Below are 14,069 nucleotides of genomic sequence, written 5' to 3'. Positions count from 1 at the left end.
TATGTCTATACAATTTTGCCAGGAAAGACCCTCTTGTCAATCGTGGGATCTTTAACGTGCACACCCCAATGTACACGGGACCTCGGTTTTTCGTCTCATCCGAAAGACTAGCACTTGAACCCACCACCTAGGTTAGGAAAGGGGGGAGAAAATAGCGGCCTGACCCAGGGTCGAACACGCAACCTCTCGATTCCGAGCGCAAGTGCGTTACCACTCGGCCACCCAGACCATACTATACTATAATAATAGACTGTATACTTATACTTCAGTGTATCTGTCAACAACTTGTTTGGCGTACATTCGTTTTAAAAGTAATATCGGAGACTGTTGCTCTTATTATCCCCGCGGCCACTCTGCTCGCTTGAAAGTCTGAGGAAAATTAGTCAATATAAAGTTCTAACTGGGCGAATGTTCACTAAAGAAAGAAAGGAAAAAAACATGGATAAAACCGTGGACCTCAGAGCGGTTAAAACATTCGTTTCACTGCATTTATGCCTGTGTTTTTGGTTGCAAAACTTTGGCAGACACACACACACACACAGGGCCGGACCAAATGAGTTGTAAGGGGAGGGTTCCTCCTTTTTTTGGGGGGGCAAATCAGCGAAGTGGCAAAGCCACGAGCGCGCGCCTGCAAAGCAGGCGCGCGAACTAGGGAAAAATGCTCCCCCGGAAAAATTTTGAAAAACGGTTAAAATCTGTGCAATCTGGTGCATTCTGGGCCTTGTTTTGAGGGTTAAGGCCTGTCAGTGTGAGTTGGTGGGGGGGGGGGGGGGGTACCTTTTTCTCATCGGATTTCACATTGAATAAAATTTGTTAGAGACACACACAAAATTTATTAAAAAAAAACAACAACAAAAAACAAAAACAAAAACTCAAAGCAAGGTACATGCTTTTTCCAGGGGTGGGGTTCCGGAACCCCTGGAACCCCCCCCTGGGTCCGGCCCTGACACACACACACATACACACACACACAAACACAAACAAGGATGTAAAAATCGCGGCACAAAGCCTTGCACATCAATTTCTAAGGACACGCCTTTATCAAAATACTTCGGCGGCTATTACAAAAACGCGCATGTCGATAGCGTTGAAAGGCGTGACCCACTCTCACTCCCACATTATTTGTAAACTCTTTCATGAATGAATGGTTGATTTCTGAAGAGGCTATAGGCAATTTAGTGTAAGAATAAGACCTCTCGCAAAGATGAAAAGCTGTGAAAACCTCATTTTCAGCACTACAATGAAGTTGATCATGTCACTTTATTCTAGATCCAATCCTGTACTGAGAAATTCTCACACACACACACAACATTTTGCATTCCGTCACCAAAACAAATTGTCAATAATCAACTATTGCGTACACCTGTCTACATGTATTTGTACATCCACAGTTGATATCTTAGGGAGGAATTAAGAAGATGACAAAACTAAAAAATAGATTAAGCAGACAAAAATAGGATAAGTTTAACAACGTTAAAAAATCCAAACCAAACGCTTACCAGAAAGAAAGGCAAGACTCAAAGCAGACGCCATGATGATTGTGCAATTCTGCTTTTGTTTCGTGAAGAGATTTTTGGTCCGAACTGTTCCTTCGACCCTTGCACGTCGCCCAAAGTCTGTCCCCGTTTTCCGCTGATCCTCCTTTGTCGGGGGGGTTTTATGGCTGTCCCCAAGCTCCCAGCTTCTGTCACAGAGCTTGACGAGCTGTCAATCAAAGGATTGACAGACGGAGATTGACAGGTCTCGGTGCAAGCCTTGTGTTTATGTTTGGAGAGCGTGCATGGCGCGAAATTGCTGCAGATCGGCTGGTGGGATTTGTGTGTGTGTGCGAAAGGTGCTCAGGTGAGTGTGGTGGTTTAGGGGATGGGGAAGGAGGGGAAGCTGGATGAACAGGTAGGGATAGGGGGGGATGGTGAGAATCCCACAGTTACAACCTCTCTTTCTCTGTCTCTCTCGCACGCACGCACGCAAGCACGCAGGATCGCTCGCACACGCACACACACTGCACACACACACTATCACATAGGCTACATACACACACACTCTCTCTCAGTCTCTCGCGCACACACACACACACACACACACACACAGTTCACTACATACTCTCTCTCTCTCTCTCTCTCTCTCTCTCTCTCTCTCTCACACACACACACACAGGACTGGTGCCACTGTACTGTTCTCAATCTGGCACCAGTACTCTTACTCTAGCACCGGTCTGACACCACTCCTCTCACTCTGGAACTAGTATATTTACTCTGGCATCACCACTCTCGCTCTGGAACCGGCCTGGCACCACCCGGGCCACTCTCACTCCGGCCCCACCATTCTTACTAAACTGGCACCACGCTCTTGGCACTGGTCTGGCTCCTCCATTTTCACTCCACACCCACACACACACACACACACACACACACACACACACACACACAGTCGAACACACACACACACACACACACACACACATACACAGACACACCCCCCCACACACACACACACACACACACAGACGAACACACACACACACAGACATACACAGACACACACACACACACACACTGTGACACACACACACACACACACACACCCACACACACACACACACACACACACACACACAGACGAATGTGCACACACACACACACACACACACACACACACACACATGCATTCTGGTACCAATTTTGCAGCGGTCGGGATACACACGTACATACATACAAACACACACATAAAAATTGACCGGAGTGGGATTCGAATAAGTGTTTGAAGATTGTCGCTCTTATCCCCGCCGCCACTCTGCTCGCTTGAAAGTCTGAGAAAAATTAGTCAATATAAAGTTCTAACTGAGCGAATGTTCACTCAAGAAAGAAAGGAAAAAACATGGATAAAACCGTGGACCTCAGAGCGATTAAAACATTTATTTCACTGCCTTGATGCCTGTGTTTTTGGTTGCGAAAGTTTGGCAGACACACTCACACACACACACACACACACACACACACACACACACACACACACACACACACACACACACACACACACACACACATCAATATCATTGAAACTTTTATAATTATCATCCAGTTTACTGAATGTTCTGCTTGTTTTGTGAAGGCAATACTAGCTTGACCAATCTGAACGATTGAAGAGCGAATATCAACGGTTGTTTCCCTTTGTCCTTGTTCGAGTGCTGACAGATTTCTGATACCCGACTTTTGACAGAATATTGTTTTTATGCAGAAGGTTGCACTTAGTCTGGCATACACACCGATGCAGCAGCAATTGGAGAATGTTTTAGCTGTCTCATTCACACACACATACACACACACACACACACACACACACACACACACACACACACACACACACACACACACACACACACAAATACACTGATGCAGCGGCAATTATTGAAGTACTGTTTTAGCTGTCTCATTCAAACACAGACACACACATACGCACGCACGCACGCACGCAAGCACGCACGCACGTACGCACGCACGCACGCACGCACACATAAATTGTTTCAATCATTCTATTCATAAATGAAGTTCGCATGCAGGTGCTCATGGCAGATACAGTTTGTCCTGTCGACGCCGTGAAACTTGATAAAAAAATAAAAACTGTTCTCGGCTGGGACGAACACAAATCTGCTCCTAATATGTCTGTTTACAAAGCAGTTCATTGTGTTTTAACACGAAGCGTGTGAGTGTTATTATTACTAGATATAACCAAGTTGCCTGAAGAGAATAGCAAATATTTATACGTCTGCGGGAAGATTTAGTATTTTAAACAGATGACCTCATCACGGCGAGAACCAGTCTTGGTTGCGTCACTTCAGAACACCATTATTTTGCACCGATGCCATCCAGGAAGTTGTCATCTGAGCCTGTGTAGGATTCTGACTGAATGGTGTCGCGAAGATACATGGTTTTAACATCGAAGTGTACAGTTGACCTCACCGTTCAGATCTTTCACATCTTGGCGCAAAAATTAAATGTGTCTTATAGATGTGTGTATGGACATTCTGGACATTGAACCTGTGTAGGCAGGTTTCACGGTAATCAGACTCTTTGATGTGTGTAAACTTTGCCTTCAAATTACTTGCTTACTGTGTTGATTTTCATCATTTTTTCTGCTTGGCATGAGTAAGTATGGTATTTGCAATACAAAAAAATAAATAAAAGCTAAAATGTTTGTGTTTGAGCAATTATTTGAGCGCGTTTTTCGAAGCGAACGTGTGAATCCTGACAGACACCATTTCCTTCTGTCACATGACCCCATCTCAAAGTGTGATTCAACAGACACAAAAATAACACACAAAACTTATGATAATGGGGTTATTAATTCAATTAATACACAAGGTTAGTCTCTGACTAGAGAAAATAGGGAAACAATATCAAATGGGAGCATAAAACCGTTTCTGGAAAAATTTTCAATCACCACCGAAAGTGTCTGTCAGTAAAAAAAACACGTGCTTTGTTTGCAAAGCAAAGCCTAATTTTACACATCGCGTGCTTTTGTCTGTTATTCTTGCTTGTGAACATCATTTTATTGATGTTCTTCACTGGAAAGCAGGTGTATCATCAACAGTATCACAAAATCGCAAAGAATGAACATTTTTGTTGTGATCCGACCGGTGTCTGTAGACTGAATCACACGTTCGGCAAACTTCGTTTTTAACGGAAATAACCGAGCCTTTAATCGGAAACGACGTTTCAACCGCTTCATATCGTCTGCAGGAAGAAAAAGAGGAATGCGATACCCAGTGAGTAAAACATTTAATCGTTTTTAGTGCCTTTTGATCAAGTTTTGTTGCGTCTGTCAGCAACGTTCGTCAACCCAACGTTCGGCACAGCGACGCACGCATACGGATTTGCAGCGTTTGCATTCGGAAAGTGAGGGATTTGTGAGTTCGTTTGCATAATTTCAATCGCTAGTAGGTTTTCCCTTCGTCTCCCATTCTTGTGTGTACATGTTATTGGCATTTCATTGTGTAAATTGAAAGTTTGTGAGTAACAGTAGTAAAATCTGTCGAACGTTGGCAACGCTGACAGACGGAAATATCGAACGTTGCCTTCAATGACAGACTGGCTTGGCGATCGTACTTTCGATTCGTAGGAACACAATATATAGAGACAACAATGTGCGCTCGTTACCACAACGGTCATGAACCGGTGTAACACAAAATTTTTACTCCACGAAAAATTGACTCGGACGGAGTAAACTTCCAGTAAAAATCTTGTACGAAAAAAGAACTCACAAGGAACTAAATTTTTACTCCCCAAATATTTACTCCCAGTAAACATCTCGTACGAGAAACTTAGGGCCTACTCCTTCGTTTATAATTCGCGCAATATCCCATTTACGTGCAATCCCGTTTTGCCGCCGTCCCATTTTGGCGACATTTAACAAGCCAAGCGTCATTTTACTACCGCATCCCATTTTGGCGCAATCCCGTTTCGCCGCTATCCCATTTTAAAAAAAAAAAAATTTCTTTTTACATTTAGTCAAGTTTTGACTAAATGTTTAACATAGAGGGGGAATCGAGACGAGGGTCGTGGTGTATGTGTGTCTGTGTGTGTGTGTGTGAGTGTGTGTGTGTGTGTGCGTGTGTGTGTGTAGAGCGATTGAGAGTAAACTACTGGACCGATCTTTATGAAATTTGACATGAGAGTTACTGGGTATGATATCCCCGGACGTTTTTTTCAGTTTTTCGATAAATGTCTTTCATGACGTCATATCCGGCTTTTTTTTTAAAAGTTGAGGCGGCATTGTCACACCCTCATTTTTCAATCAAATTGATTGAAATTTTGGCCAAGCAATCTTCGACAAAGGCCGGACTTCGGTATTGCATTTCAACTTGGTGGCGTAAATATTAGTTTATGACTTTGGTCATTAAAAATCTGAAAATTGTAATTAAAATTATTTTTTTATAAAACGATCTAAATGTACGTTCATCTTATTCTTCATCATTTCCTGATTCCAAAAACATATAAATATGTTATATTCGGATTAAAAACAAGGTCTGAAAATTAAAAATATAAAAATTATTATCAAAATCAATGGACGTCTACCCACAACACGCCACTGGATGCCGCGTGGTGCCAGTCGTGAAAACCAGGTTCTTTGTCCCACAGTGAGACATTCAAGTTGGGGACTTTGTGACCGCTGACTTTGTCAGCATGGATGGAAAGGTGGAGAGATACAGGGCGGTGATCATCCCCAAGTCAACCCATTTCCCCGATGGGCCAGATCGAGAGGAGATCTGTGTGAAGTGTTTGCGCGCAAAAGACAATGGGAGATACTATGTCTTTCCTAATGTTGATGACATTTCATGCTTGCCAATGGCTCAGATAAAAAAAAATCCCACCAACGAACCATGAACAACAGGGGGGATTACTATTTTGACATGTGACCAAGTCTCATTTGAGCGTTCACAGTGTTACCTGAGAATAGCACACCCCCTTGAATTGGGACCAAAGAAAAAGCGTTGTATATATGCATTTTTGAATGCTTTTCTAAAGTCATAAGTTCATTTGTGAAAAAAATAAATTTTTAGGGATTGTTTTGCTGAATGCATGCAGTTAAGAAATTGACCCCGTTTTCAAATTTAGGGGGTAGGGTTGCCCCATAGCCCACGTATGTCTGTGTGACTGTGTCAAATATCAATCTACTTTGCGTACAAACTGTATAGATGTTTGTTTTTCGATTTTAGAATGATTTCTTAAGCTGGTTAGAACTTCTGAGGTCTACAGGAAACGATAAAGATAAAAAATGTACAAAATATAAGTAGCGTCCTTTATCTTACCATTGTTCTGATCAATACTGTCCCTTTATTTGCAAGTTAACCGTTTTTATTAATGTGTTCAAGGAGTATGTTAAAAATTATTATCAATGGTTGCTTTAAACAGCACCTTTGGGCAGTTATTATGCACTGAAGTTGTAAAAGCATGTTTTGGGTTTTTTAGGATATAGCGTCTTGGAACGCCAATCATCTTGGAAATACGAATGTTCATATAATTTTTTTTACTGTTTTGGATAGATAAAAAGTTGAACTCTTGGTGCAAACTGTTTTTTGGCCCCTGTTTGACTATTTATTATTTTGGAATATTGTGTGTGAGAGGGAAACTGCAATCCTCAATATCATGAAACGTGCCTGTACACTATGCTGTTTGTGGCGATCACATTGTTGAACGTGCAAGGAACACAGAGCATTAGCATAATTATACTGGTTGTTATCGACCGGGAAGGTACTCAGAAAGGTTGATGCATGCACAGAAAACTCACGTTGAGCATACACACGCATTTTGCATCGAACCGTGTTGTTGCTTTTTCAAATATGTGTTTGGGAAGCTTTTTGGACAATGTTTCGGACGAAATTTGACACATCCAAAAGACATGAAAGTTTGTGGCGATTTTTCAGACTTCTAGTGAAAAGAACACACATCCACACGTGCTCCTGTGTTTGTGATTTGGAGAGTTTTGGCCACGTGACATGCATTCCGAATGAAAATCAAGTTCAACGGATGTCACAGTTGTTTCTTAGGTCATGTGCACTGATTTGGCACAGTGATTTCTCTCTCTCTCTCTCTCTCTCTCTCTCTCTCTCTCTCTCTCTCTCTCTCTCTCTCTCTCTCTCTCTCTCTCTCTCTCTCTCTCTCTCTCCACTGTGAATATCTTCGATCAACTGTTATATGAGATCACTCGCACGGACCTGATCACTGAGTTCAAAGACTGTGACCCAGACACAACAAGTGTGTGTGTTTTGAAGAATTCGAGTTTTAGCGCCTTCAAGACCCAAGACTTAGTGTCAGGCGGAGAGATGAAGTAACCAATTGGTTTTGGCATCATGAAACTTTAAGGTCCATTTCGAATTAGGTAATCGCTACTGGCTTTGCGGACGTTCGGAGAGAGAGAGAGAGAGAGAGAGAGAGAGAGAGAGAGAGAGAGAGAGAGAGAGAGAGAGAGAGAGCTTGGGTGCGTGTGTGTGTTTGTGTGTGCGTGTGCGTGTGTGTGTGTGTGTGTGTGAGTGTGTGTGCGTGTGTGTGTGCGTGCGTGCGTGCGTGCGTACGTGCGTGCGTTAGTGTGTGTTAGTGTGTGCGCGGGTTCTTTTCACAGCGTTCTGTGCCTGATGGATTAACTTCTGTCACGGGTCCAAAGAGTGACAACATTAGACGACACAGAGAAGCCTTACGAAACGATGACACGCTAACCCAATAGGAGGTTAATCAAACATGTTGATTCTATTCTGACTTCAGTGGCTGATTCTATTCTTAAAATGTAACACATCGCTTAATTGCTATTAACAGAACATCGAAGCATTCCCACATATTCACGCACGCACGCACGCGCACGCACGCGCGCGAGCACTCACACAAAAAGAAGACATGCACATGTGCGCCCCCCCTCCCCCCCGCATACAAACACAAACTCACAAACACACACACACACACACACACACACACACACACACACACACAAGCACGCGTCTTCAATCTCATCATAGACGTTTCGAAACGGGCCATCGGGAGTCTCCAAACAGAACAACAAACCGCAACATTTTAAGTGTATTCGCTCCTGTCAAAATTCTGTTGAAAACTTGTGAAAGCAGTTTGTCATCTTCTTGATACATTCCTTCTCCGAGCTCAGGCCCAATCTGAATATTATTCATTGCAAACTTTCAGGTATGCATATTAAGACCTTGAGAACACATTCTGTGATCTCCATGGAAAATTCTAAACAGAGACTCGTATGACGTTCCTTTGTTCCCTGGTCAGTTATAAAACGCAACACGAGCAAAACAACGGCATGTGGAGTGCGCAATTTTTTATTTTGTTGTAGAAAGTTCAACCAGTTAATATGTTCTTGCGACAAGGGACATAACCGTACGTGGCATTGACATTGCGCGGGGTGGCTCGGAGCATGTTGATTTTCGGCGTTTGATGATGCAAGTTTTTCAGGGTCAAAATCTCTTGGGAATAAACTATACGCATTGAAGTGGGTTTGTTGTTGTTGTTGTTGTTGCTGTTGTGGTGGTGGTGGTGGTTGTGGTGGTGGTGGTGGTTGTTCTTGTTGTTGTTGTTGTGGTGGTGGTGGTGGTGGTTGTTGTTGTTGTTGTTGTTTTTACTTCAGCTGCATGCAGGCTGTACTACCGTGGTTTTTGTTGTTGTTGCCTTCTCTCTCTTTTTATTTCTTAATTTTTTTAATTTTCTTTAGAGGCATCCTTCTTCATAGGTATTTTTGTTTTCTCATTTAAATTCTTAAGGCTATGCATAGAAGTGTAATTCATGTTGGTATTTGGCAGCGGAGGTGGCATCGTCTTGTTTATTGAGACTTTGAATATGCCTGTACATGATTCCATTTTGTGTGTGTGTGCCGAGTTCTCTGAAATTAAACATGGCATGCAATGTATGCTTGCATGTTTGCAGTAAAGGTGAAATTGCCTTGCTTCTCAAGACTTTGTATAAGCTGATACATTCAATTTGTCGTGGGCCGAGTTCTCTGTAAATGAACTAAGCAGTTAAGTGGATTTCATGCGGGTATGCTGTAGCGGAGGCAGCAATTGTCTTGTTAATCTTATTGGCTGATGGATAATTCAAGTGTTACTGGTTCAAGCTCTCTGGTAACGAACGGTGTGTGTGTGTGTGTGTGTGTGTGTGTGTGTGTGTGTGTGCGTGCGTGCGTCCGTGTGTGTAAACCAACTAACCAATAAGATACAGGTAATGTAGGCCTATGCTGCGGCGGAGGTAGCAGAGTCCTGTTACTTATGACTTCTTATTGGCAGATTTTCTGAGCGACGCTCTCTTGGAATGAACAATAATCAGTTAAGTGTAATTTATGCTGGTATGTTTCCACGGTGGTGGCAGTGTTTTGTTGCTCAATGTCCACATTGGCTAAACACCTAGTGCAGAGTAGACATTTTTTGCTGAATTAATTTGACAGTTTGTCACAGGTGTCGCTTCAATTCAGTAAATAAAAAAAACTGCCATTATGCATCAATCTGTTGAGTTATGGTATTTGTCCAAATGAAAGGATGTCTATTTCACACCTAAAAGCCAGTCTTTAATGGTACAATGACGTAGAGGTTACATGCCGAGTCTCAGTGATTATTAAAAATAATGGTCGAAGTTAGCGGATCATGAAAAATGCGAGCTTCAGCGAGCTTTTTCATGACCGCGAACTGAGACCATTATTTTTAATAATCACTGAGACGAGGTGTGTAACCTCTTTATTCCTCATTTCTTCAGTTATTCAAAGAAAACAGGAGTTTTTGTGCGAAATTTTGATCGAATCCGAATCACTCAACCAGTCAACCTGCGCAGGCGATCGACTAATGCGCGGTTGTATAGTTCCGTGCAAATCATTCCATTCTGTTTACACTTCTTGTCAGTTTCCCTGTTTTGGACTAAAATCAAGTACACAGATATGCTGTTATTCTGCTGTGGCGGTAAAGGCAGATATTGTGTGTTCTTTTTATATTTAGTCAAGTTTTGACTAAATATTTTAACATCGAGGGGGAATCGAAACGAGGGTCGTGGTGTATGTGCGTGCGTGTGTGTGTGTGTGTGTGCGTGTGTGTGTGTGTGTGTGTAGAGCGATTCAGACTAAACTACTGGACCGATCTTTATGAAATTTGACATGAGAGTTCCTGGGTATGAAATCCCCGAACGTTTTTTTCATTTTTTTGATAAATGTCTTTGATGACGTCATATCCGGCTTTTCGTGAAAGTTGAGGCGGCACTGTCACGCCCTCATTTTTCAACCAAATTGGTTGAAATTTTGGTCAAGTACTCTTCGACGAAGCCCGGGGTTCGGTATTGCATTTCAGCTTGGTGGCTTAAAAATTAATTAATGACTTTGGTCATTAAAAATCTGAAAATTGTAAAAAAAAAAAAAAATTTATAAAACGATCCAAATTTACGTTTATCTTATTTGCCATCATTTGCTGATTCCAAAAACATATAAATATGTTATATTCGGATTAAAAACAAGCTCTGAAAATTAAATATATAAAAATTATTATCAACATTTTTTTTTCGAAATCAATTTAAAAACACTTTCATCTTATTCCTTGTCGGTTCCTGATTCCAAAAATATATAGATATGATATGTTTGGATTAAAAACACGCTCAGAAAGTTAAAACGAAGAGAGGTACAGAAAAGCGTGCTATCCTTCTCAGCGCAACGAATACCCCGCTCTTCTTGTCAATTCCACGTGCACTGCCTTTGCCACGGGCGGTGGAGTGACGATGCTACGAGTATACGGTCTTGCTGCGTTGCGTTGCGTTCAGTTTCATTCTGTGAGTTCGACAGCTATTGACTAAATATTGTATTTTCGCCTTACGCGACTTGTTATGTTTTAGTATCGCTTAGGATAATGTTCTTTCGTCAAATGGGACTAGCAGACGAACATTTGCACCCGTGTTCCAACGTTAATTACTGTATGAAGTTCAGTTTTCTGGGGAAAATAGTGTATGAAACCGCTTTATGTTGTTTAAATTGATGAGATGTGTGCATTTGGTTGCGTGAGATCTGTTTATAAAATGAAATATTGTTACAAACTGACCGTCGGATTGCAGTCAGTGTTGTCGAAGAAACTGCGTTAAAAGAAGGGGAACTACTCTTGTCGCTAGAGTATGAGTTACTTGCCTTGGTAATTTGCTTGTGATGAACGGGTTTGTGCACGGCAGATCTAGATTCAGAAAACAACCGAACTCATGGATTTTATATGGAGATTCATGTGTTCAGGCCTGTAGTTGTTAATTTAAATGCGGTATGTTTGTATTGTTTGCTCCAGAAATGTATACTTCGTACATTAGAGCGTTCGGAACTTTTCAGTCGCAAAAGTAGTACCGAAACAGAACAGCTTCTCAACCCATTGCACTATCGAGGATTCAGGCTGTTGCTGGCTCGTTATTTGTTTGGTTGCTGGGTCATTATCGAAAAATAACTAGCTCTACAAGTTTACAGAGGTAAAGAAGCAGAGGGGGGAATAAAATATAATAACAATGAAAGCTTAGCATGTACCACATATCACCTATAATTATGCTTTACGCGCTTTACATGTTTGTGATGGTATACATTACGTTTTTCATGGGGCATGAGAGCCTGTTTCTTGTGCACCTCATGTAACGTGCGATTTCTTTTTGTAGATTTTTGTTGACGATCCAAGTGTGGAATAGTTTGTGGTGTTAACACAGACGAAGCCTTCATTTCATCTCGTACTAAAACAATAGCGTCCGTATTTGATTGGGGGTGACTTCTTAAATTCAAAGGGAATGTATTTGACATCACAATAACATTTGATGTAATATTCAATCAATTCTGAGTGTCAGTGTAATCTCTGTTTGTTTATTTTCTCTTTGATAAACAAACACGAACGTTTTCATTGCTGTATATGTGAAGAAGATTACAAGTATAAACCATTGTAGTCAAACAAAACTCGTGTTTATTCTTTGAATGAAGCTCATAATATGTAAGACGTGAAATTTTCTCGTCATTTCCCTGTTGGCGTAAGAACAAAAACCAAAGTGTGTGTGTTAGTTAGTGTTTATGACTCTCTCAAACGTTACCGGAAAATATGTACTCCAATATTACAGTGCAAATACAACTGCCAAATATGCTATTTCTAGTGCAAGGGCGTCAACTGCAACATTGGCTGGATATATATCTTCTTGGACATTATCGGTAAACAGATCGAGAAAAGGACAGCCAATATGGGTTTTGAATATGACGTCAGATGGGTATGACACGAATCTATATGTTTACTTTTGCTTAAAGCAGCTCACTGCAGCACGCTCCGTCTTTTGGCTGATATAAGAAAATGTCTGCCGCTGTTTGGCTTGTGTTATGGTTATGGCAACATATATTTCGGTGTGAGTGTCATCCCGTGCATCTTTGAAGTTGCTGCGGAGGATTATAGTGTTGAACTTGGTTTAGGTATGTGGTATGTGAGTGTGACTTGTGTGTGTGTGTGTGTGTGTGTGTGTGTGTGCGTGTGTGTGTGTGTGTGTATGTGTGTGTGTGTGTGTGTGTGTGTGTGTGTGTGTGTGTGTGTGTGTGCGTTCAAGAGAAAGAGAGAGCGTTTGTATTTTTTCGTGGGTTCATATCAACATGCACACATATGAACATCGACGCAGACAGACGAACAGACAGAAAGAAACAGACACAGACACATACACACTCAGACAAACGGACAGACAAACGGACAGACACACGGACGGACACACACACACACACACACACACATACACACACACACACACTCACACACACATGCACACACACAGACTAACTAGTGATTAAAAACCCAGTATGATACAGAAAACAAATAGTTGGTCTCATATTTATTATAAAAATCAGTTCGGTGGCAGTCGGACTTTACAGTGAAAAAACAGGTGAAAAACATTTTGAACACACTTAATTAAACCTGGGAAGTGAAAAACGTCCGTACAAAAAATAGTATCTAGTGTTGAGAAAGGCAAATGTTCTGAAATGCAAAACATGTAATTGATGAAAACAAAATGTTCAGAATGAGCATTACGAGAGCGAGAGAGAGCGAGAGAAAGAGAAAGAGAGCTTGAGAAAGAGAAAGAGAGAGAGACAGAGCTTGAGAAAGAGAAAGGGAAAGAGAGCTTGGGAAAGAGAGAGAGAGGATGGAAGATAGGAGGGGGAGAGGGGGAGGGAGAGATAGAGAGAGAGAGCAACGCTCTCAGTCAAACAAAGACCATCACAGGTCATTATGCAGAGTAGATCAGAAAAAAACACACAAAAAACGTACAAAAAACTAAAAGAAAAAAAGACAGAGAGAAAGACTGAGTAAGACTTGAAGATCGTAAATTGTTAATTTTCCAGAAGTTCATGCAGAATTAAAAAACAATACAGGGACACTTTCGTGGAAACTGACTGAAACAGATAGAAAGAGAATGGAGAGAGGAGCGTCTATTCTGAAATATTAATTTATACATGTCAATTGTTTCAGACATTTTCTGAAATAATTGTTTGGTTTTTGGCACCCGCTATCAATTCTTAATGGAAGTGTTCCATTATTTGATAATGCTTTTTCTGTT

The 14,069-nt window shown here is 41.5% G+C and overlaps 2 protein-coding genes across 8 annotated transcripts in view; both read right to left on the bottom strand.

The window, feature by feature from the left end:
* Positions 1 to 1,656, bottom strand: part of LOC138976090 (fibropellin-1-like) — a 32,974-nt gene extending 31,318 nt beyond the window's left edge. For 6 of the 7 annotated variants that reach the window (XM_070348901.1, XM_070348903.1, XM_070348905.1 and 3 more), the window contains exon 1: positions 1,500 to 1,654. In XM_070348901.1, coding sequence (XP_070205002.1) covers positions 1,500 to 1,533 — 34 coding nt within the window. In that variant the 5' untranslated portion in view covers positions 1,534 to 1,654. Of the gene's footprint in view, positions 1 to 1,499 lie in introns of all 7 variants that reach the window. The other variant, XM_070348902.1, reaches the window with a different exon arrangement.
* An 11,677-nt stretch (positions 1,657 to 13,333) lies between these two features.
* Positions 13,334 to 14,069, bottom strand: part of LOC138976089 (uncharacterized) — a 65,957-nt gene continuing 65,221 nt past the window's right edge. The window contains exon 4 of the mRNA XM_070348899.1: positions 13,334 to 14,069. This exon is cut by the window's right edge and continues 2,036 nt beyond it. The gene's annotated coding sequence lies outside the window, so the exon portion shown is untranslated.

The sequence above is a fragment of the Littorina saxatilis genome, linkage group LG9 (genome assembly GCF_037325665.1).
Source record: "Littorina saxatilis isolate snail1 linkage group LG9, US_GU_Lsax_2.0, whole genome shotgun sequence".
NCBI lineage: Eukaryota > Metazoa > Mollusca > Gastropoda > Littorinimorpha > Littorinidae > Littorina > Littorina saxatilis.
Note: the sequence above shows the minus strand (reverse complement) of the source record. Positions and strands in the feature narration are given on the sequence as shown.